Raw genomic sequence first — 26837 nt, 5'->3', positions numbered from 1 at the left:
ACTTCTATCTATGCTTTGGCAGGATCTTAAAATATGACGAGATTATTGTGTAAGTACTGGAAGTGGTGCGACACCTGAGATTCACCTTCTCGCATCCCAAGCTATAAGTGTCACTTGAAACTAGCTCTTGAAACTCTACAGTGTAAATATGAACTTCGAACGAATGACGAAGGGATTTTCCCCGAACGGCATCTTTAATGCGTGTAAATCAGATGTTTGGCACGAGTGTAATACTGTAAACCATACACCCACTGGAATTGTGTAAGCCTTGTGTAATTTGTTCGGTTCTGTTCTGGAGTTATATTATTAAGGTCGTGGTGTCAAGTTCGAGTCGAAGGTTTCAACAAACTCGGCTCCTAAGATGCGCTAGGCTTTCTCTCTTTGAAGACGGTAGTTCGAGCCTATATTAACTTTGGAAGACATATGTATATTGACTACAAGTGAAGTCTTGAATTTGATCGAACTAAGGTAAAAATTTATTTTTACGTGTAGTGAAAGCGGACCATATGTGAGTTTAACGGTTCTTGTAAAGTTGTGTTAGGCTAGATAGCAGTAAGGAAGTTTATCGCTCTGAGTCCGGTTGAAATTGTTATACGTTACACTCTTAGCTGAACCAGTGGTTACAACGCCCGTACGAAAGATGTGGCCTTGTAACGAAGTTTCTTGGTTCTGGTTTTCAATGTTTATTGGTTCTTTGAAATGCCGCAAAAGGGAACTAGGCATACCAGAACTTCTGTCACTTAGCGTATAAAGATAATTACAGTTAAAGGCTTAAAAGAAACCTACAATGTAACAAGATCAAACAACAGTGTGGTACATAATTGTTAATTAATTACATTTTGAGTTGTACAGGCCATCTCAGGTCCACGTACTTACAACGTACGGTCATATCACAGAGAGACAATTTTTCGTGGTAGACAGTCAATCATTTCTCAAACAACTTCAATCAACTAGTCCACCATGAATGTGGTGACGCCTGTCTCTGCTTATCTTCTCTTTGTAGATGAGCCCTCCATCTGACTTCATAAGTTATGAATCAGCAAGCCATACCTGCTGACCCCCCACCCACCTTTTTGGTTACGATGATAATCGCAACCATTGCATTCATGGTGGCGTATGTGTGTATGTATGCGTGCGTGTGTGCGTTTGTGACGCCCAGCTTTTAAACACGATATCTGAATAAGGGATACTCGGACCAATTTCATATTTGGTGTGTAGAAGAGCCACATTGAGTACAAGTAGCCTATTGTTTTTTGAGTAGTTCAAAGGTCATTTGGGGTCACCAGAGGTAAAAACCTTGTAAACACGGTATCTCAAGAAGGGAAACTTTGGCAGATCTCATATTTGCTGTGTAGAAGTACCACATTGAGTACAATAAGCTTATTGTTTTGGTGGAGGTCAAAGGTCAACTGGGGTCAAAATGTGACAACCTTGTAACATGATATCTTAATGTATGTTTGTATGTATGTATGTATATTAGATCCTCCTGCAAGCAGGAACTCGCGAAGAAGCCTCATTGGCTTATCAAAGCCGCAAGCTGACCTAAGTCAGTCTCTTACATTCATATTTAACGTCCATGATTATGAATTGTCAACAACTCTGTAACTGGACGACATACATTAATCTGGGAGTGACTCGAACTAATAACTGGACTCGAACTAATAACTGGACGACATACATTAATCTGGGAGTGACTCGAACTAATATTAGAAGCTTGGGCAGATCTCACACTTGGTATGAATGAGTATATATAACATTGATTAAATGAAGCCTATTGCTTTTGGTGGAGTTTCAAAGGTCATTTGAAGTCAGATTTATAAAGAAAACTGCTCATGCTACATCATCGTAACCACAATGCAGTCTTTTTGCTTTTTATTTAAAGGCATAAAAATGTTGGCAAAAACTAATCTAAATGTGATCTTACTTAAAACTAATCTGTTGCCGAAGGCAAATACAAAGCTGTTTAGTCACAAAACTGTTGAGCTGTTAAGTGTCCAGTTAGCACATCTTCAGTCCAGGTTTGACGACGTAGAGGAGTGGGGTGTGTCGGGTGGAGAAAACACTTTCTCAACTTCTGTCAATTATGGTGATGATAGAACCAGAATGTAAGACATGCACGCTCAGGAAAATAAAAAGAGGAATGTCACAAATGGGACACTGGATAATCTGGATGAAAGAGTCCAGATAATCTGCGATCGCGACATAATCCAGAGATTCAATTTAATTATACTCCTACAGTGATGAACCATATGGCGGGCCATCCGTCTCAAATCGTAAGAATCGACATATACCGATTTAAATTGACATATACCAATTTCCTTCTAACTATACCAATTTCTAGCAGCTTATAAATTGACTTCTACCAATTAAAAATTGACACATCATCAATTTAAACTGGTAGATGTCGATTTAACTTGACTTGTACCAGTTCAATGCGACATATCATCGATTTAAATCGAAATATACCAATTTAAATCGATGAATTGGTATATGTCGATTTAAATCGATGATATGTAAAATAAATCGGTATTTGTCGATTTAAATCGGCATATACCAATTAAAATCGATGATATATAAATTATTATCAGTATATGTCAATTTAAAACAACATCTAACAGTTTAAATCGATGATATGTAAAATAAATCGGTATTTGTCGATTTAAATCGACATATACCAGTTTAAATCGATGATATGTCGAATTAAATCGGTATATGTCATTTTAAATCGTCATACATATATACCAATTAAATTTGACTCATACCAGTTTAAATCGACAGGTACCGATTTAAATCGGCATATACCAATTAAAATCGATGATATATCAAGTAAATCAGTATATGTCAATTAAAAACAACATCTAACAGTTTAAATCAATGATATGTCGAATTAAATCTGTAGAAGTCAATTTCCTTGGACTCATACTAGTTTTTAGCAGCTTAAATTGCCTTCTACCGATTTAAATCGGTTTAAATCTGGTATAAGTCCATTCCCCACGATTTGAGACTGATGGCCCGCCATAGGGCCGCTCCATGCACAGGAATGACATTTTCCTTTATCAGCAAACATGTATTCAAAGTTCATCGGTATTTTCCTCAAATTTAATCAGCTTACAAATATATTTTTCTGGATGTTCCTGACTATATCCAGACATCAATACAGCTGATTTAACATCATAAAAAAGTTGGTTTGTCTTTTCTGGAAGTGATTAAAGAGGTCTGTTATCTTGTGAGGCCCTAGGCTGAACTTGCCTCATCTGCCTATTGGATAATGAAACACTCCACTCCTGCCTTCCCCTCCCCAGGGCCTCATCCCCCTTCAACCATGGTTATAAGTAATTCTTAAGTTTCTTTGCCCAGACACACTTTTCCGTTGTATGTTTATCATGTACAGTGATATGCTGTATACTTGTAACACAGACTGGTCAGAAGACTTATTAAGGCATTTCCCCCCATTTTCTACGGAATAAGCCACAGTTTTTTATTTGTATTTTGAAATCCCATTGTCACATCCTTGTGACCTCCCGATATTTCCTGATTGGATGCTAGGGTTGCAACAATGAAACTATATGATCCTGTCATAAACACGTCAGCAATGCATTAAAGGTCAAGTTACATCAAAAAAAGAACGGGGAAAAAAAATACCAGTTCGTGGAAGGTGTACAGAGACCATTATTTATTTTTTTCTTTAGTTTTCATGCATCCTTAGTTAGTCAATAGTGCTTGAACACTGACGTATTTTATTTGTTTATGACCGAATCCTTTATTAGTTGGTACATGCACACGAATCATGTTCATGTACTGTATGAACTGTAATACAGAATGACAGAGACACACACACATATACGCTCAAACCAATATTTGGCAGCCACTAACCCAGTTTTTAAAGCAGTGGTTAAAAACAGGTCTAAAGAAACCTTGAATATGATGAAAATTTTGTGACCAAAACCTGAATCAGCGACTTTTTAGTGACCTTTGGAGGTCACTGGTATATATCCGACATGGTACCATGGTGACATGTCAATTCTCTTAGACTATTCATAACAGACTAATTAAAGTATAGTTACATTGGACAGTTTACTTAGGCAGATATTCCTTTCACGGTTGCAGTAAAATGCTCTAAAGTTTGAAGTTTCGAAATGACTGACCGTTATTCAATTTTGTTACCACATTTGGGTCAAATTGGGATGGCTTTCATAAAGGTGAAACTGCTAGCAATATTTAAATATAAAAACAAATTTCCCAACTAAACATGACCAATGAGGGCATATCCGAGCATTTTCGAGTATTAATAACGTGTACATATAACGTGTACTTTCCAGTATGCTTTTGTTTAATCATATAATTGATATCGGTATATTCCATTTTATTTGATACCAAAAAATTCAATGAAAAAAATGGATTATGGTAAAATCTTGATGGATTGTAATCATGAGTATAAATTACAAATAAATACAAATAAGAAATAATAAAAAAAAATAAAAAAATTACTTATGTGTTCAGGGAAAAGTGTCAGAGTAACTTTCAAAAAGTAGCTTTAATATTGCTGCATCACCTTCTTTGAGACTTAACTTTAGAAGGCATTTATTGCATTGTAATCATAAATCTGTTGATTGCTATCTTGATGAATGAGAAGAAGGAAGTAAAACATGATTCCACTTCACTTCAAAGAGCCTTCTAGACAAAAAACAAACAAAAAAACCCCCATAAAACAACTGCCAAACTTGTCTGCCAGTACTATGCCACAGTGACACGATCAAGAAAAACTTTGGCATTGCAGCAGCATTATACGGGAAGAGGTTGATTCTCAAAATCCAAAGTTAGATCTGTGCCTTTTCATCCAATAATATGTCTGTTGATTTACTGCTAAACTTGCAGTAACAAGTGAGCCCATTTACCCTTCAACATTAACAAGCATTGTTGCCCGTACATACTCATGAACTTGACTGAATGGATTTGTTTTTGGTGAAAATTCGGGCAATATCCTGAGAATTTTCCGGGCACCTACTGAAAGAAGAAAAATTTGCAGTGTGTTTTCAATTTTTTTGGTGAAAACTCGGGCAATATGCTGAGAATTTCTCGGGCACCTACTGAAAGCAGAATAATTTGCAATGTGTTTTTCAATTTTTTTTGGTGAAAATTCGGGCAATATGCTGAGAATTTTTCGGGCACCTACTGAAAGAAGAATAATTTGCAATGTGTTTTTCAATGGTTAAACTGATATTATAATGATCGTTATTATTGTAACGACTTCCCAATAATTATAACCAATATGGAAGGGTAATAACACGGAAAATATAACCAAAATTTTTCGCGCGCACCGCACGCGTTCAACATCTTAATGTATATATAATATAGGCATTAATCATTGCATTTGCATGTAATGTATTAACAGATGAATGCCTATATGATATGCACATTAAGACGTTGAGCGCGCGCGTAGTGCGCGAAAAATTTGGTTATATTTTTCGGGCAAGTCTTTACAGCCCCCCCAAATCAAATTAGGCTCCTACGCCTGTGGTTGTACTCATACTCGTACTGGTGTTATCGTACTCATACTCGTGTTATCGTACTCATACTGGTGTTATCGTACTCATACTTTTGTACTCGTACTCATACTGTTGTACTCGTACTGTTGTACTCATACTCGTACTGGTGTTATCGTACTCATACTGGTGTTATCGTACACATACTACCGAACTCGTACTGTTGTACTCATACTCATACTGTTTTACTCATACTGTTGTACTCGTACCCATGCTGCTGTACTCGTACCCATACTGTTGTATAAGGTAAAAGAGTGAGTAATTAGAGATTCTGTATAATTCTCAACAGTTCTTAACCTAGACCCTTTTTCTCACTCTTGTCATTATACTATGCAAATCTAATAATGAAAAAAAATTGAGCAATTAATATACAAAATTGCCAATAAATATGAATAATTTAACAGCATACAAATTCTGCATAAAACTTGACAAAGTGCCAAACATATGTGGTGTAGCAACTTGACCAAATCTTCCTTCCTTTCTCACCTCCTCTCAAAATATTTAAGAATCCCCAACCAATGCTCCCTTGCCTTCCAAGGAAAAGACTCCTCCCTCCAGATAAAAGACAAGAAAGCCAATTGACACCTCCCCTCCCCTCCCCCCCCCCCATCCCCAACTAAAAAGAAATAGATACAGAGAAAGAAAGTCTATAAAAATAAGCCTTTAATGTCCAAGAGTTACCAACTTGCGTGCTACATGTCCGTTATTCTTTTTCTAAGAAGTGACCATCTGTGTATTTTTACCTTTTTTTTCCATTTCTTTTCTATTGTGAAACAAATAAATCTAGCAAGGACCAGGGAGTTGTTATGGAACTCCCTGCAAGGACATACAGCTGTGTGTATTAGTCTTTGTTCCAGCCAGAAATGAAAGGAAATATTCCCTTATATGGAACAGCAGCTTCCATCCCTAAAAAACCCAATGCCTGGTTAAACTAATTCTAAACCAACAAAGTGATCCAACAACTCCCTGGAAATCAAGAGGGGGAAGTCATGGTTCATCCTTATCTATGATACCATCCTTCTTGTAGCTAGATGTTGGCAATAACACTGTTAAAGTGACACTGTGTCTTGAAGAGTGGGGTCACGTTAACAGAGTCAATGTTTTGATGATGTACCAGTTTATAGTATCTGTATGCAGCATTGACATCACACGGCAACAGTTCATCTAACACTGACTGTATAATCTTGACTAATTCAGTTTTAATTAATGAGAAAGGAAGGTAATAAGTTATTCAAATAAATACAATTGGTGTAAGAACTTGCTAATTAAAAATGTTTAAAATATATGGTGAACTCCATTTTTTTTTGGAGGGGGCGGGGGGGGGGGGGGTCGGCAAATGGAATCAAGTTGAAGTTTCTCCCTAAATTTTATGTGCTTTTGTTGAACATCTGGTAGGTTGTCCTGATGTCAGATAATGTTTGTCAGACTGCTGGCAACAGAATGTAACAAACTAGGAAATATTTGCAGAGGGTCAGGGCCCACTAGACCGCTTCATAAAGATGAGAGGAGTGGCAGGGGGGGGGGGGAGGAGGAATTATGGACTAGGCAGTATTCTTGCAAGTATGTCATTATTGTGTGGCCATGGCTGGTGCTGTGGCAATGGAGAGAGCTGCTGGGTGTCAAATTGGCTTGCTGGGATTATTGCTATGCTGCTGTTGGATTACTGTGAGGAGAGGGGTATCAGAGATATACAGATAAAAATACTAATTTAACATTACATCAAGTTGAGAAGTGATTCATCATTAGTGGTACTACTGTATAGCAACTAGGCCTGGCATCCTACTGTAGACGATATAGCTGAGCACATTGGCATCTCAGCTAGAACCATTGATGGTTGTTCTTTCTATTGGCTTGATCCCCTTCATCAGGCCATCCTGCATCCCAGACATGCTGCCAAGTATAACTTGGTTTTGATCAACAAAATGCATGCTTGTAAACTCTCCTAACACCATCATGAAAAGTTGGTGATTTTACTTTTTCAAATCTGGTGGGAAAGGATGAGTCATTCTTGGTTAGTGATCTCCATGGTAGAAACTAATATAGCCACTCTCTTCAGTTTGGAAAAGGACTCTTTTTTTTTTTAAAGCAAAAATAACGACAACAACAATCATCATTCTAAAGAAAGCACAAAAAAAAAAAAAAACCTGTAACCAACTGAAATATCAGGAATGATCATGATATCACTTTAAAGCATAAACTCAATTTAGCCTTAAGGGAGACCCAAGCTGTGCTGAGGTGCACATAGGATAGCAATCTATACCTGGAATCCACAGCAGTCGTTACTGACAATGGACCAATCAGAAGACAATATACCACTTCCTGGTCATTACAAATCTATCTGGATTGTAGTATTATGATTTTTTTTTGTAGTAAAAGTAGTAGGCTCATAATCTGTTCAATTAAGTCTCTAGTAATAGTATTTCCCTGTGTGATGCTTATTATCAACCTCATCTTGTAAGTGTTGCTCGGTCTCTGGTTTTCACTCTGTATTCTGACATGTTACCCTCAAGTTTATGGAGAGGATAGAAAACTGTGGAGGCATTCACAGCAAAATAGTATATAATTTTCGTGTTTCCTTTCATTGGAGCTTCTTGACTACACAAACATCATCAATTCAGTCAAAATAGTTGGAGTGGGTAATCAATGCTGGCTTCGTAATCACAGGAAATTTCATTTGTCTCAGGTAAGAACAATAAATCATGAAGCTGTAATTAATTACTAATTAACTGTATGTATCTAATGCAGGCCTCTCGTTACGGACGTCGGTTGAACGACGTACATGTATGTATACACTAATGTACTATTTACACTACAACCATGAAGTATAAAGATGCTTGCAGACCTCTAGCTATATACCTTACTGTGTTCTATGTTAATAATTATAATATTATATTTATGAATTATTCAATTAAAACAAATATATTTATGAATTACAATTAACAAGAACCAGGCAAGGATAACCATATCAAAAAGTAAACTTAATGAAACCTGATGCATCATGCATCAACTATGTTTTAGGGAAAAAAGGAATGTAAGTTACGGATTGAAATCAACCTTGTGGATCAATTGTATGATCAAAATTAATAAAAATTATTGGCATATGAAATATTACCAAAGCTAATTGTAATCAAATATTACTCAGAATAATTCTGCATTTGATAATATCTTATGTAAGACAGACTACAAGGATTTTCTTCACCGGTTTAACATTGAAATAACTTAAAATAATTGATAACTTCACTCAGTTATATAATATTGTCAGACAGAAACTTGTTTTCATGAATATTCAGTAGCAAAATCTATCGTTTGCAATGAAAAGAGCAAATTTAGAAATTTGAAAAACTTGACAAATACCCCTTTTGTACACAATAATAATGTTACTCTATTTGGCTTTAATAGATACAACTGGACAGATGGAAGCTCTTTAACTTTGAGCAGTTTTCCATTTTCTATCATGAGAATAGGTTGCATGAAGAAATTGTTTTTCAATTAAATGACTAATAACTTAGATAAATACCAAAAGTAAGATTGATGCCCTGCCAAAGCAGTGGTTACACTCTTTGTTTTTTCAAGTCTATGTTAAGAAATGATATATTCTCTTGAAGAAGAAATAAATTAATGTTTTAACATCCTACTCCTACGAAGCGTCGAACATGTCTTGAGTGAAGAGCACCGTGAGTCCAGATTGCAAAATTTAGATATTGGAAATTACCATATTGGAACAAACCAAAATAGTTCTATCTTCTAAGTGAGGTAAAAAATAAAATTGATTATTAATTAATTATATTAATAAATTAATTTAAAATTAATAAGTAATTAAATTAAAAAAAGGCAGAATTGTCTATTACTATCAACTTTATCACTTAGATCCATCAATGATGATGGGTTTGCAAGCTTCTATTTTAGAGCGTTTATTTTCCAATGCTGCATTTGTAATCATTATTTATTTAGGGGGGGGGATTTCTTGGTTTTATTTTTGAAGCACTACAGTGAACTTTGACAGAGAAAGCCACTGAGATTGAATTTGATTTTAATTTCAGAGATGATTGTAAACAACTCTCTTACCTATACAAGCAATACCAGTAAATTTGTTGATGGATGTATGAAAGTAAGATGTTAAGGTGTAAGTGAATCCTGTTAAAGGGGGTCCCAGAGACCTGGATGACTAGACCCATTGCCTCACCTTTGTCCTCATGTGAATGTATGGAAAACATTCATGACCTCAAATGACTTGCTTACAACACTGTCACAAATGTGCCAATGACAAATGTAATTGAATGTAATCCAATACAGAACATATATATTTTGTAAAAAGAACATTATGTTAAAGAACATCAAGGTATTTCGATTGAATTTATATAAAACAGTGGTTGAAACATTCAAATTTAGGATAACATTGAAGGTCATCATCAATTTTAGCTAAAAGAAGCAATTTACAGAGAATTAGCAATGTTTGAAGGCAAATATCTTAAAAACCATATACAACTATATATATATATATATATATAAGCATAATATGTACCTTAGGTCGACAGTTTATGGTAAAAAAGTGTACATTAGGTCAACAGTGTACCTTAGATCAACATTTCAGTGTCGACCTAATGTTTTCACTACCATTTTAAGACACTTTTTTATTGTCACAAATAGCTTTATAATGTTCTCCGTCCTCTAAAACGTTCATTTAAAAGTTTTGGTTAGGGTCGGTTCAGGGTTAGGGTTAGAAAAAAGGGTTAGGGTTAGATTAAATTTAGTGTGTAAGTCAATGTAACTGTCGATCTAAGGTAGGATCCATAGTTATATATATATATATATATATATATATATATATATATACACATATCTATATGTATATCTATATATACACCCAGAGTCCTTTCGTTCTCTGAAACTACAGAATGGCACATTAACATTGTAAATGTCTCCAAAAAACGTCCCTAAAATCTGACTGATTGATTAATTAATAACCGCTGATCCTGAAGCAATGTTTACACAACTAGTGTGGATAGATAAATGTTAACAAGAAAAGAAACAAAAGGGGGGTTGACATTTTCTTTATGCAATATATATATATATATCTATATATATATATATATATATATATATATATATATATATATATATATATCTATATATATATATATAGTTGTTCAATATTTAAAATATATATATATATATATATATGTCTATATATATATATATATATATATACATATATCTATATGTATATCTATATATACACCCAGAGTCCTTTCGTTCTCTGAAACTACAGAATGGCACATTAACATTGTAAATGTCTCCAAAAAATGCCCTTCAAATCTGACTGATTGATTAATTAATAACCGCTGATCCTGAAGCAATGTTTACACAACTAGTGTGGATAGATAAATGTTAACAAGAAAAGAAACAAAAGGGGGGTTGACGTTTTCTTTATGCAACAATTTACAGTTTGGGTTCAATGTCTGTTATATAGTTTGTGTCCTGATTAGGCAGAATTTAAAAGGTTGACTGACGTCTTTTATACCGTGTTCCTACTGACACAAACTGGTGGAGCTGATAAATTATGTCAAGACATTAATATTTACAGGGTACTTGTAACGTTGACGGTGTTCTCAGTTTTCTAATCGTACGGTGTTTACCACGTTATCAACGTCCCGACCGAGTCGTACAGTACAGGAAATTAATTCCGTCTTTGTACTTTGATCTTACTGTGTGTGCAGTTTTATAGACATCTACAAGTTAAAAGGATTATACAGAACAGTATTGACACTTAGACAGCAAACAGAATATGCAAGAATTTAACCCAGCTTGTGGAACATAAAAGCCTAGTTTACTGAAGTGGAAAATGTAACTATTTAGATACGCAGGTAGGGTGTATTTAATATAAAAGGCATAACTAGCGAAGCATGTCAGTGGGTTACCAAATGTTAGAGAAATCTGACTGCAAGACCAACTGTAAGTGATACTGTACTATGTGAGAAGTCCAACATAATTACAAACGAACCGCTCTGTTTTATGATCGCAGGTGAGTACAAATTGTCTTTTCGTACAATGTACAAAACAACAGTTATGAACTGATATGATTTTTGGGTTGGTTTTTTATTTACTTCCCTCCTTCCTTTTTCTTTTCTTTAAAATAATTTAAACAAAACTGCAGTCTGTAGTTTTTAAGTTGCTTATTCTTTGCCTGAATTTTCGAGGCTAATATTATTAATTTCCAATGAAACTGTATATTTATTGGGCTTTTTTTGGTAAACAATAATTCTCTCTGACTACTAAATGAACTTATATAATGTTCTCACAGATAGATGCTAACGTCATGTGGTTTTATGTCTTCCCTAACGCAAAACCAAAATAAATTAAGATAGAAGCAATGAACAAGGTGGTTTATGAGCTGTACAAATATATTGGACAGGATCTACGATGGTAAAAATCTGGAAACTTTGTTTTTAATTTCCCCAAAGATTTTTAAGGATATTGCTTATCACTCTCAGTTTTCGTTTACTATCAATTATGGGCACTTTGGGGGGGGGGGGGATGGGGGGGGCTTGGGAAGGCTACAGCTTTGTCTCACTTGTAAGGTAAATATCATGTTCATTCAAACAACATGTCGAAAATGTCACCATTTTTCAAATGGTTCGATCATACTTCTCAATTAATATTTCAACGAATCGGATGGGTTTTTTTTGGCTTTCTCGACTTCATGTTTATTTATAGCTGTACATGCACAGGAAAATAATGGTCATATTAATCAGGAGCTGTTTGAATTATGATGTGCGTTGATTTTATGTCAATTTGATACTGAAGCCCAGCAGCTGTTACATTAGTCCACGAGCCGCAGTGCGGAACCCCCGAGCGGCTGTGTTGAATTTTTAATGTGAAAGCCGATCGTAACCAACCAATCGAACCCAGGGATTGAGTAGGTTCAGTCTACCACTAAAACTGTATAAACAATGAAGAGTCTGCTGTTCAAACTAATCTTGTGTTACACAAAGACCACCAATCTACTACATATATGGCAGCTTTTTGAAAACATATCTAATTTATAAGAAATTTCACTAAAAATTAAGGAAGAAATTAATCTGTATACAAAAGCGGTTTTTGTTGTGATTACTGTAGGTACTGTGCAGGAGTGAGTTATTCTGCAATCTGCATTAGCAGAGCTGACGTCACGTTCTGTACTGTTCAAATCATATTTGAAATGTCTATCCTTAACGATTAAAAAATCGTTTCTCTGTCAAACGCAACCTTAGCAATCTCATACTTGAACAACATGTTTGGAAAATTTTATATCATATTTTGAGGTAACTTCTTTGGGCCACCAGACAATCCTTTTAAATTTGTAATGTACATACACCCAGCTAAAGGGTTTGACCCAGGATCAGTGGCAACTGTTTACTTCTGTTGTTGTTTTTTCGCTGTGTGCGTAATTTGACGGGATCTTCGTAACTGTGTGCATTAGTTTCAGTGGATTGTATTCGGTTTCACACCTTTTCGTTTGGTAAAGAAACCACAGCGTCCTGCTTAGTGATCCTGCGAACGGCATCTGATCTGAGCACAGGGTCTAATGTAACACAGGCAGGGTTAAGCCAGTTCAAACTCAAAGAAATACTGAACATCAAGAATTGCTTATACACAGTTGAGGGTACTGTTGGTGAGGGTGGGAGAGGGGGGGTGGGGGAGATGAGGCTTTGAAGATGACTAATACCATGTAGGATACACAATCGCACAAGTTCAAACCGAAAAGGATTCATGTGGACTCTGAGACGTACAGTTAATACATGCATGAAGTAATCCTGTAAAAGAAATTAATTATAAGGCGGCCAATGTGAATGAATTAACCATATGCCTCCCTATCTATGACTATAATTGGGGCACTTATGTGGGTGGTATTATTACTCCCTTTAGTCATAGGGTACTCAACAAAGAAACTTGACTGTGAATAATATTAGGGGTTACCTCCTTGCAGCTTCATTTTAATATACCCAATCATTCTGTAAGTACTAAATGTTAAGGATACCTTATAATCACTTCGAACTTTACCTCAGCCGTATCCCAAAAAAAGTCAGATATGAATTGGATACTCAGGCTGGGTTCCGATGAAAGGTGGGTCTCAGTAATAAAAGAATTAGGAATTCCTAATGTTTTTACATTTGTCGAAACGATCTATGTAACTTTCCCCAATTCCCACTGCTCAGCCCCTGATGTCCATTTGCATCGTCAAACGAAATGCCTATTATAAAATTCATAACTGCAATATTGTCATAAATCTGTAACTTTTCATACCTTAAAATGAATTTATCAAATCTGAAGACTAATGGATGGACGTTTCGTACATGTGACTGATTAACAATATATTGCAATAAATTGCATGACTGAATGCAATAAATTGTATGACTGAAAATCCTTGTATCAGTTAAGCAGGCATAAATCTGAAGCAAAATCACATCCATCAACTTGTTTTGAGCACGAAGTTATATTAATTATTTAAGAATTGAAAAGGTAATGAACTAGAATGATTATAACTGGCTATAACCTTTAAAAAATATGAGTCTGTCGACTTAACAGCCGTATGCCTACATTGTGTTTTCTAAACCATGTTGTATGGTACAAGTAATTAGCATACATATATCTGTATGTATATATCTATATCTATATATCTATATATATATATATATATATATATATATATATATATATTCATTTATATATATATATCAATATATATATATCTCAATATATATATATATATATACATGTATATACAGTATATATATATCAATATATGTATCTCAATATATATACTGGGGTCTGCGCATATAAAGTGGAAGTCAGCATTCGACTCCCAGTGGAGGCTGGAAGTTTTGTCAGCTGTTCTGGATTTTCCAACTCACTACAATTTCAATTATATATATATATATATATATATATATATATATATATATATATATATATACCTATAGGAATATATATATATATACCTATAGGAATGGATTGTATTGTCACATATATGTAGATATATATATACACAGATCTTGATATACATACATATATATATATATATATATATATATATATATATATATATATATGTATATATATATATATATATATATAAATATATATATATATACATATATATATATATATATATATATGTATATATATATATATATATATATATATACATATATATATATATATATATATGTATATCAAGATCTATGTATATATATATCTACATATATGTGACAATACAATCCAATCCTATAGGTAAACAAGATTGTAATGTATGTGTATACAATTTATTAGAATATGAAGACCTGAAATACGACATCCAGAACACAGTACATAACAGTCCACAGGCTTTGACATATATACATATACAGGTCTACACAATTTCTAGGATTAAACGTTATACGTTGCTATTTGGTTTTTTTTTCCTAGTAAAAAGGCATTTTCCATTGCTATAGCTTATGAAACTATCCTGTTCATTTCCCTTCTGACAGGAAGAAATTGTTATCAACAACTTGCTACAAAGAAAATATCAGTCAGGATGCTGGGAGTATTCGCTTTCTGTATGGTACTGGGCACAACACTTCCTAGTTCTGGTGCCATTTCCGGTAAGTGTTGACCCCTCTCTACTCAGATGAATGGGTGGTTTCGAACTTAATTGTGAATCATAGTAATCATCCAGATTTCTAGTTTAAAACAAAAGAAATTGCTGGGTTATAATCAACGTGACAAAGATAGAGGTACGCCGTGGCATTATATATTCGTAGTACTAGTAGAAGGAATTAGCGCACCATGATACCATGTATGTACTCTTTGTTTGTTAACATGTAGTGATGAACCAACGAAAGAAAGAACTGTTGATTCCATGTTCCAGCTCACAGTTGGAAAAAATAGGTTAATTCCATTGTTCTAAAAATCTAAGGATTCTATCCCAGTGTTTTTACTTAATTCATTGTCAAAAAACAGCAATGAACTAGGAAAGTCTACAAAAACTAGTTGTCCCTTTGTCCTTTTTATCTGTTTTATTTGTTACACAATAGGCTATTGTTGCAATTCTCATATAAATATATGTTTCACGCCGTAAAAGTATTACGCCAATCATCACATGCTGAGGCAGAGGGGTACAGGAGAGGGTATGGGGCAAGATGGGGGGGGGGGGAGGATTCAACTCCTTTCTTGTTTCTTGGCATGCAGATGATAGGTCTACGATTTCTTAATATTTATTGCAAAGTAAAAACCTGATCAGTCCAGACTACATGTAGGCCAATGTACTTTGCCTAAAGAATCGATTGATCAAAATGCTCTTCATTCAAATATGCATGGTGGGATTTTCTTTTGCCCCTCAGCCGAGATCATTCCTAGCGATGAACTCATCGTGGAGAAAGGAAACGAGATTAACATTCAGTGCATTCTCGATCTGACTCCTAATTCAACGCAATCCGCTGGAGATGTTCTATGGTACAAGAATGGCGTTACACTCTCAGACAGCCTGTATACTGCCCTCAATGGCAGCATTTCCAAACTGAATGTGGTCAATGTCACCTTTGAGGACTCCGGAAACTATGCGTGTGGGTTTGCTGGGGACAGCAATAAACCGACTTTAGTCGTCCGTGTGGGGCGTAAGTGCACTTATTTTAAACCTGCATGTCAGCCTTTACTAAATACATCATCATGTGATCTAAATTATCCATTCCTATTGGTCAAATGGATTTCAATGAATATTCAAATCAAAATGACATTTTGGTATCCTGTTGGCAGTCAAGAACATTACAACTTTTTTGACATGTATACATAACAATAGTTTTTCAACCTTTGAAATTGATGTTTTGAGCATTTTAACACCAATCTTTCATATAAATATATATATATTTTCATATATATTGAAATTAAGACGGTATCACGTCTTTGCAGAACAATTTTTGATTCACAAAGACCAACTTTTCACAACTTCAGTTAGCTCAAATTTAGTTTTCAATCCAGTGAAGACGTGGTAATTAATCTGAAGATGATTAACAATAATTCCCCTCTGCTTGTTTTTTCCGATTCACCCTTTGCCAGCAAAGCCAGAAATTTATTAAAATACCACTAACGTTTGTCCATTTAAGTGTGACAGATGCATGTAGAAAAGGTCATACCAAGCCAGAGCATGTGACTGTGGCTATGGTCGTGGATGTTTTGTCCCTCTTTGGCCGAGATCTTGTTTCTCATGTGTATCAAATGTTGGCCTTCAAACTATGATCTAAGAGTGATGCGTTTCAGTTCTGAAAATTCTAAATCGCTTACGAGAAAGCTACTTCTCTATTCCTTTTCTTTATTACCCCCTCGTTTCTCTGTTTCCATTGATTGTTTAGACTGTAAATATGAACATGCAGTTTAATTAATACCTAATGAGTTTTGATACAGCCTACGATTAATTAGTTATGCTAGTTTGCTGTACAAGCAGATTTGTTTTTCAGCGGTATTATTTAAGGTTGTTCAATCCTCAAGATATAATTATATTGCCAGACGTTCATGTGTTACTTAATTATGATTAAGGGTTTTTCTCTGGTTTATTTTAATTTAATTTTTTTTAATTTTAATTTTGCCTTGCATAAATGTATAATACTCAATATGAATGTCTCTCCATTTCAATTCTCTCCAGTTCCACCTGATAAAGCTGAGAATTTAATTTGCACTGCATATACTATGTCCAGCATCATTTGTCGGTGGAATGATGCAACCCTTGACACTAACTTATGGACCACTGATGAAGTGCAGTATAAAGCAGATTGCAGGTAATTACTGAGTATTCTTTTTCAATTTATATGACAGTTAATTTTCCAAAGGAGTTAATATAATAATCCAACTGCTATATCCACCGCAAAATTTATTATTAGATCGCTAATTCACAAGTTTCAAGAATCATGTTGGTCTGACTTTATGCATTGCAGTGCAAACATTGGCTGCATGTTCTTATATCCAAGTCCATGTTACCCATGGCAACGGCACGGGAGAGTTAATTAGTGTGAACACAGCAATACACTGTACATACAATCTTTGGCATATATACCTATATAGAAAAACTTAAGTTGGTCATTAATGGAGACTTTACCGAACGTGATCAATTTGAAAAATAATCAAACCTTCCTTTTTCCTGGAAATGATGACAGTCTGTTCTAATTAAGATGTCATAATAATTGCTCATCCAAAGAATTTTTTTTTCTTGGGGTTGGGGAGGGGGGGGGGCTTACTGTATGTAATTTGATTACAGCACCTGTTTGACTTAAATGTTGATTAAACTTGCATCCAATTTACTCAATATTGAAATTTCGTAACCATGTTAGTATTTGCTTTGAAAAGCCATGACAAACTTCATTTTTAAAAGTTAAGGTGAAGCATTCCCAAGTGAGCTATTACCTACTTGCGTGCAATCAAGAAAGGAAAACCTGGAGCTAAAAATACTTATATTCTTCTGCATGAGTTTAAGTAAATAGAATCAATATGCTTAAAGGTCTACAGACACCTATGGAACAACATTGTCCTAATCTCTCTCATAGGCATTAGAAATCATGAAAATAGCTGCAACTACCATCAAAATCCATCAAAGATTGACCTTTTGTCTTTTCTTAATACTAGTTTTATTTATCAATAAACATTAGTTAATCATGCAGATTGATGATGTTAAGAGAGTGACTGCCTTAATTTTCCATTATGTCATCCCCTTCGTATTAACAACCTTCATTTCAAGGACACTGAACACAGGTTTGTGGCCTATTAGACAATTTAAAATATTTTATGGTACTTCTTTGAAAAGAGGAACAACACTTTATTCAAACATGTTATATGTGGGTTAAAAATTAGGGGTTAACTTATTAGGGGTTAAAATAAGAAATTTTGATGAGCACAACACTCCACATCATAGTTTGCACATACTAAATGAGTTTCCCAGATTTGTCAAAACTTCAAATGTGTATACATTGGAAACAAAAAGAACTTTTAGAATATTTTCAACAGATTTTGAATGAGATTATCTCATGTACAACAAATGTACTGAATATGGGGCAGGTTGGCGAGGTGTCACTAGTATTTTAATAACATTCTTTAAAGGGAGTGAAGACTCGCGCACAAAGAAACGTCTGATGCTGGTGATCTGACCTAGTTTTGAATGAGGTGTAACAGAAGTGTTAGACACCACCATAGATCCCAGAAAATACACACACAGCTTGCTACCGTCGGTAATTAGGCACTAGTGTACAGTCAATACATACAGCTACGGTCAATACCCACAGCACAGTGTACATAGCAGCGATGGACATATCAGGTCCAGATGTATAACAAGGTATCACGTTACATTACTGTCTGCATTTTGTAGTGACAAGAAGAAAACTTCACTTGCAAGCAACGGAAAGTCAACTTTTTTCAGAGGGCGGCACGCGGTTTGGGCGAGTCTTCAATGCCTTTAAAGGCTCTCTATAATGAAATACAGTCTGGGGAATATCTCTAATTCTCTGGGGTTACTTTAGGGACTTTAATAACTTGGATCTTCCTTTCAATTCAGTACACAAGACTGGCAGACTTGCACTCCAACTTCTGGCGAAAACCTCTGTGAGTTGGATACCAGTATCGATGACTACTTCGAAACATACTGCATCCGCGTCAAGACGTCTAACGGTCTTGGAAATGCGTTTACAGATGATGGTTACACGTTTCAACCATCGACACAAAGTAAGTTTATATATAAATTACTCTCTGCAAAGTTTCTTTTGACATTCTTCACATGCTAATTCTATTAATTCTTTTGTTTTGTTTGTTTTCCTCTCATTTTCTTTTCATGATTTTGGGGAATTATCTATCCAACTGCCAGTTCTTTTTTCTGCAGAAATTGTCAAAATACTTAACTTTCTCCGAAATGCATACATTATTCCTAAAGTAAATGTCTGGGGGGATCTAACTAAGAAATTCAGGTCAAAGGTTATTTATATGTTTACCACTGTCAGGACTCGTGTTGGCTCATTTCAGTAAAAATTACCGAATTAATCATTCATATGACAGCGAGCTTAAAATTAGTAGTGAGATAGACACTCAAGTAAAATTGAAGCAAAGTTTTGCAATTTATAAGTGATATTAGGAGATGCAATTCAACAATTTTCCACTATTTTCCCCCATTGTTATGTCCATGGTATGGGTTGATTCATATATGAATATTCATATATGCCACTTATAAGTGGCAGATAATACTGAATAATGGCAGCTAAAGGCAAGTACCTATAAGTACAAGATCAAGCGGCTCCCAAAGTCAATGGGGCTATGTGAACAATTCCTGGCAAGACATATGTATCTTATATTTTTGGGGGCAGGGGTTACCTGCACATCTTGATAAGGAGTGTGTAGGTCAAGGAGGGGGGGGGAACAAGCATGTGATGACATTGATAGTTGTATTAATGTCTCCTTTAATGATTAAAGTCATGATGTGTACATACTTAAGCCCTCAGCAATGACTTCAAATTTGTCTTCTAATTTTCAAGCAACTCCTCATCCACCTCAAGACTTGAAAGTAGTGCCTAAACAGGAAGGCGACCGTATAAGTTTACTTGTGACCTGGACTACACCTGAAGGTCTGCCACCTTACATTTCCCTTGACTATCGAGTATTTTACAGAAGTCAAACGACTAATGGTACTCAAAGCAAAGACGTAGTAAGTACAAAGAGCTGTTCTATTTAATCTTACATAAATCTTAATTAAAGCCACGCTTCTCAAACTCAAACTACAGGTTGCAAACCACAAAAAGGATGCACCAAGCTTTACTGGTGGGTCGTAAGTCAGAGTGTGCAATGGAACCATTCAGTGTGCAGTCTATTGCAATGGAACCATTCAGTGTGCAGTCAGTGTGCAATGGAACCATTCAGTGTGCAGTCAGTGTGCAATGGAATCATTCAATGTGCAGTCTATTGCAATGGAATCATTCTATGCAGTCAGTGTGCAATGGAATCATTCGATGTGCAGGCAGTGTGCAATGGAATCATTCAATGTGCAGTCTATTGCAATCGAATCATTCGGTGTGCAGTCAGTGTGCAATCGAATCATTGGTGTGTGCAGTCAGTGTGCAATGGAATCATTCGATGTGCAGTCCATTGCAATCGAATCATTCGGTGTGCAGTCAGTGTGCAATCGAATCATGGTGTGTGCAGTCAGTGTGCAAGGGAATCATTCGATGTGCAGTTGATTGCAACCGAATCATTCTGTGTACACAGTCATTAATCACCAGGTAGTGTTAATCGGATGATGCTATAGGTCTAAGATATTTATTGAATTCTATATCCAATTTATTTATTTATTTTCTGTGTTTGTAACTTATTTATGGAATGGTTCTCATCAGTTCTTTGCTTTACATCTTATATTAACCAACTCGATCACAATGTTGACAAATTTACCTCCAGACAAGTGGATTTAAGTCAATAGTGCTCGATGAGTTGACTCCTTACACAGAGTACACCATCGAGGTTACAGCTAGGACTCGGACTGCTGATCCTTTCAATAGAGAACTGTACTGGAGTGAACCAGCAGTGACTACCTCAACCACAAATCATAGTGGTAGGTACTTTATCAGTACTTAATAGAAGCATTTTCTGATTTCACACTTTTACGGGTAGCTTAATTAATTTTATAGGTACAGAGCTAGCTCTGAAATTATTCTGAAATGCCTGCAAACTTTACCATTCTGCTTGGAAAGGAAGGTTAGAGGGGGGGGGGGGGGGTGTCTACCAGACGTCTTGTGAATTGGTTTGGAAGAGAGAAAATTCACAGACCTGTGTATTACGATAAATATTTCAATCTTGGAGCATTTTTATAGGTACCATTATAAGAGGTTAGCAACTAATCAGGAAACTTCTATATCTAACAGTAACAAAGTGGAAATCAATTGGGGGAAATGGTTTTATCCGTCACATACTTTGTAGAATGAGAATTCCTTTCTGTTCATGCGCAGTTCCTTTCGGCCACCCTTCAGATGTAAGGATCAAAACTGAATTCGACAGTGCTAAGAAACATCAGCGGAATGTAGAACTAGAATGGAATGTAAGTATCGTAGAATCATAGCTCAATCTTATAATTCTATAAGCTTCAATTTGTCAACAAAAAAAAGGGCTTTTAAAGGTAGAATATTTTTGTTCTTACAGATAGTACTTTATATATATCTTCTCTCATCATTTCAATTAAATTGCTTAATATTAGTTTCCTTTGAAGAAATATGAAAAAAGGTGAAGAAGTTGTCTTTATATAATACTTTGTGCAGCAGATCATTGGGTTTGTTCATACGTTTACAGTCACATATTGCAATTATTTTGCCACATACATACATATCATTACTGTGCCGTTAGAACTCTTTTTTTCTTGGAAACATGACATAGTTTACAACCTAGTATCACAGCAAATGAAGTAATACTCTCTGTATCAAGAATATATATATATATATATATATATATATATATATATATATATATATATATACATACATACATACATATATAAATAAATATATATATATAAATATATATATATATATATATATATATATATATATATATATATATGTTTGTTAACCTTTCCTTTCAAGTTGTATCAAGGTTTATTTATTCATGTATTTACTTTTTTATCGTTTTTTTTATATATTTTTTTTTAGCCTGTTCCTGATTATCAGTGGGGAAGCCCATCCATCAGCTATGAGGTAACTCTTATTCCTCAAGACAAATCGCCTGGCCATTCATTGGTTTCACACACACAAAGTGACTCTCATACAGTTGCCACATTTCATGGTAAGTCATATCTCCAAACTCATATCAAATGTTTCTCAAATTGGACAATTTAAAAGAGTGTCAAATGTTTTGATCTTTAGAATGTCAGAGATTTTGAAGAAATTTCCGTCATACAGAATTTAAAGTATTTGTAGGCAGTTTATATGGTAATCCAATGGCAGAAAATGTGACACTTAATATACAAAAAAAAGTCAGCTCAAAAACCCACTCTTAGTGTATAATCCCAGTAACAATATCAGTTTATCTGAATTTTATAAAATATTTGTTTGAGCTTTGTAGCTCTTTTTGAAAGTCAAGCCAAAATCAAACAGGGTGGTTTGTCAGCAACTGCTCAACAAATGACATTTCCAGACACATTAATAACATTACACCAAACCCACAAGCTTACATATCTTGCCTGTTACCCATGACAACATGTGGCCTGCACCAAAAAATCCAAAATGCTAAAACATTTCTTGCACCTCTTTAGGTCCAAATCACATCCTTAATAACATTTTGTATGATGGTGAAGATGTAAATGAATTTTATGCTAAAAAAGTAAAAAATATTTAAATTGTTGAAATCATATGAAAAGGATAAGTACAATTGACACATCCTTGTGAGCAACATTATGTACCCATCGTTATGCAAGACCACATGATTAATATGAGAAAAAAAGAAAAGTTTCATGTATAGTCATTAAACTTTTGGCCATTGGTTATACTCCTTCCAAAGATCTTGATAAATACCAGACTTATGAAGTGAAAGTGCAACCGTTCAACAGCCATGGTACTGGCGACTTATCTGAATTTGGAAACATCATTCCAGACCGAACCATGGGTGAGTCTAGTTTCACATTTTTTTTGGGGGAAAGAATCTCTTACGAGAGTAGTGTCATAATGGGGATCTACAGTCACTCCCTACAAATCGACAGATGCATTGGCGGAGCTAAGGGTATTGGTCAGAGGGGGCGAGAATGGTCTGTAGGGGCGCTTTTGACACTATCTAAGCGTAGCGCCAGCACAGGTTGTTGCGGAGCGTACAGAAAGTTTTTGAGTAAAGATACTCCCTAGATCGCCGGAAATGACCCTTTCCGGGCCTTGCTAATTTGCAGATTATGTGACAAAGGTCAATAGGTAGATGAGATAAAAAAAAGTCAATAATCGGGAATAAGTAAAAGTGGTAAAAAGCTCAAAAGTGGGCAGCAGTTCATTTGAGTCCGTCAGGGGGGGGGGGCATCCGCCCCCCTGACTGTATGGACGCTCCGCCACTGGACAGATGTTGTCTTCGTATCGCTCCTTTCTAGTTCCGTAAAACTTGGCATGGTGCAGTCTCAGAAGTCACTGCAGAGATTTAATTTGATGAATCCCTGACAGACACTTCTGGGCAAAATAGGGCCTGCACTTTCCCTGACTCACACATACAGTAGTGTGGCATATATTCGATCCAACATACAGTGTTTACCACTCATAACCAGCGCAATGAAATGTTGCCCAATACTATAACCAGTCAGAAAGCTTGTTTGAAGTACAGTATTTCCAATCACATCCTCTCAACTGAGTTTAAGCCTGGAACCCGGGTCAGTAAAGTTGTATCCAAGTCTCTGAAATGTAATGGACTAATACCTGTGATTCTTCTGATAATTATTGAAGACGGTAACTTTTGAAACATATTTTCTAACTAGCACATAGATTGAGATATATGTTACAGTATGCACTTAGATACAAAATCTTTGGAGAGCTGTACAAAACAGAACAGGAATGATCACAGGAAATAAGAAGGCGCCCTCTGCATGTACGCTGAAGATCCTCATTGCAAGATCGGATTCATGGAAGTACATGTGGAAACACTTCCATACTTGCCTTAACATTTTTTACTCCTCTCGACATTAACTTTTTTCGCAAGGGGCTTTCCAAGAGCTAGATTGAGCCCTTCACTCTCTTGCTAGTGAGCTATCCATTTAACAGGATGAATTAAAACCCTGTTCAATACAGGAAGTAGCCTATAGTGCTGCATAACTTTAGTGGGGTTTAGTACGTACTGCAACTCCCCATCGGACAGCTCACAAGCTATAACAGTCCAGTAGGAGGTATATATTAGCACATTTATAAGCCCTTTAGTGGGCAGTATAAGCTAGCTAGCAGTATATTGGGTAGCTAATATATTACATAGCCCACTCTGGTAACGATAGCTGTAATCCCATTGCTAGATTTGCACTAGCCCTGGCCATTGCATATACACTATAGTGTTTTACATGATAACAGTGAGAACTATGCTGGGCCTTCTTAACAAAGTAAAATCATATTAAGTTCTTAATAAACCAGCTGGTTGCAAGCAGGAGCACAACCATGTATACTTCTGCTGGGGCTTAAGTCCCTCCTAGAAAAAAGTCAGGGGGGTCAGTCTCCCAGAATGAAGTCAGGGGGTCAGACTTAAAGCCTAGTGTTCTGCCCACTGCAAGATCTAGCCAGCCCTTAGTTGATGGCTATAATGGGATTTGAACCAGTGAGCTCTGGGTAACAAGGCTTATATGCTAACTGCATGAACTAGCCAGCTCTCAGTTGGTGGCAATCTCTGTAATAGTCATTTCATTGCTTGGGGGGTACCTTTCAGAAGCGACAGTATCTTGCATAACTGGGATCACATCCCAGTTTCGTTCGATACAATTCTCCCAGAAAGCGGATGGGAAGGGTTTTCAAGAAACATTTTGACTTGTTGCATATCATGATATAAGTGAGTGAATAACAGAAAAGTGTCTGGGGAGAGTTTAGACAATTGGAAGAGAGCGATGAATTGTATGGCTAGAACAGGATTATAGGGTAATAAGGCTCAGCAAAAATCGCTATACCAACTAAGCCTTCCAGCCCTTGGTGGTGATTCCTATATTGCTAATTCCTAGACAGTTTTCTGTCATTTATTTATTTAAATATAAATGATATTTATTGTCTTGAGATGTTCAGTTTCTTTGACAGTATGTCTTGCAATCTTGTATTTTTCAGTCCAAGGACAACCACATCTGTATTTACTTGAAATCTTTGATTAATTAGCATAAGAATGTGAAAAACTATACAGGTACAAAGTTCTTACATAAAATTGGCATCGTTAATCAATCAGGTGTTGATTTTCCTTACATTTAACAGAGCCCAGTCCTCCAAGTAACCTCAACGCATCAGCGTCGAGCAATACCCTGCTGACGATTAGCTGGGGGCCTCCCGTCAGTCCAAATGGACTCATTTATGAGTATGAGGTACAAGTGGAAGGGGGTGCCATCTTTTTATCTAACGACACTGGAGACCAAGAGAATACATTCCTAGAGCGTACTGATTCCTTGGCAATGGCTGTAAACATACAATGTAAAGAACTTACAGCAACAGGAGAGGTATTCCAAGTCTGGGTTTCCGCAGCAACCAAAAACTTTACCGATCATTTCTTCTACTCGGACAAATCCACCAAAATGATACAAGGAGCTTGTAAAGGTTAGTTAATACTCTTTGAGTCACCTTAACCCGACCCTCCAATAAAAAATGAAAAAAAAAATTGAAGAGACTTATTCATGATGATACAGTGTTTGCAATTTCAAAAGTGATATAATATAAATTTGTCTTTTGACAATTCAATGTTGTAATTAAGAGTTAAAAAAAAGTTAATAAATATGGCTAAAATTCAGATGTTATATTGCTAGGAGCAATTACATCTTTGTTTTCCTTTTGTAAAACTTCTGTTTGTCTCCTCAGGTTTCAAATTAATTGGTCACATTTTACAATTAAGGGCCCATGAGTATTGGGCTGCAAATTTGAGCACTCTTAAAATTGCTAGAAGTTTTCAAAGGTACATTTTCTAGAGACTCTGACCCTACAAATGTATTCCGAATAATTAAGAATGACACAAATTAGACAATGTAGTGTCTCAACGTTGATAACTTAGTTGAGAGGGTCAGAAAAATGCTTTGTGATTAACTTTAAGCTTATGTGGTGACCAATTAAATGTACCCCAAAGGTTAAATGTTAAGAGAATAACTTACTGTCTTAACTTTACAGTTAAAAGGCATGAAATCCTCAGGTTATTTCATGTCCAATATTCAATTGCATCTCTGCTGGCCGTTTGAATGCATTTTCCTCTTTCTTTGAGAGAGTCTATCAAATTGATGGAAGTAAAATTCCCATTCTAGCTTCAATTACAACAAAATGTACTCAATGGGAGATATTGCTGAAGGATGCAAAAAAATGGCTTACTTTCAAGTATATTTGAGGGCAAAAAGTGATGACCGTTAAACCTTCCTCCCAAAATGTATCACCACCAATCTAATAATAGTGCCTTTTTATCTTTTAGAAACACCTATTCCAGAGGAATTCAATGCCATCTTTGTTGGTATTTTTGTCCCAACCACTGTTATCGTCTCTTGTATCATCGCACTCATCCTTTGGAACTGCTTCAAGGATACCTGTGTGGAACCCCCGGATCCACAACTCTCTCCTTCCATCTATAAAGTAAGTCTTTCTTCAGGGGGGCAGT

General features: G+C 35.6%; 1 protein-coding gene across 3 annotated transcripts in view; it reads left to right on the top strand.

Moving 5' to 3' along the window:
* Window positions 1–223: 223 nt before the first annotated feature.
* LOC139975116 (interleukin-6 receptor subunit beta-like) overlaps window positions 224–26837 on the top strand; it is a 31107-nt gene continuing 4493 nt past the window's right edge. Inside the window, exons 1-12 of one of the 3 annotated variants that reach the window (XM_071982757.1) lie at window positions 224–468; window positions 15050–15163; window positions 15902–16174; window positions 17197–17329; window positions 19093–19259; window positions 20060–20229; window positions 20973–21126; window positions 21521–21609; window positions 22214–22346; window positions 23061–23165; window positions 25466–25801; window positions 26655–26812. In XM_071982757.1, the coding sequence (XP_071838858.1) occupies window positions 15097–15163; window positions 15902–16174; window positions 17197–17329; window positions 19093–19259; window positions 20060–20229; window positions 20973–21126; window positions 21521–21609; window positions 22214–22346; window positions 23061–23165; window positions 25466–25801; window positions 26655–26812 (1785 nt within the window). In that variant the 5' untranslated portion in view covers window positions 224–468; window positions 15050–15096. Of the gene's footprint in view, window positions 469–7891; window positions 8227–11022; window positions 11566–15049; window positions 15164–15901; window positions 16175–17196; window positions 17330–19092; window positions 19260–20059; window positions 20230–20972; window positions 21127–21520; window positions 21610–22213; window positions 22347–23060; window positions 23166–25465; window positions 25802–26654; window positions 26813–26837 lie in introns of those variants that run through there. The other 2 variants (XM_071982767.1, XM_071982749.1) reach the window with 2 other exon arrangements.

The sequence above is a fragment of the Apostichopus japonicus genome, chromosome 2 (genome assembly GCF_037975245.1).
Source record: "Apostichopus japonicus isolate 1M-3 chromosome 2, ASM3797524v1, whole genome shotgun sequence".
Taxonomy (NCBI): Eukaryota; Metazoa; Echinodermata; class Holothuroidea; order Aspidochirotida; family Stichopodidae; genus Apostichopus; species Apostichopus japonicus.
This window is presented reverse-complemented; position numbering and strand designations above follow the sequence as displayed.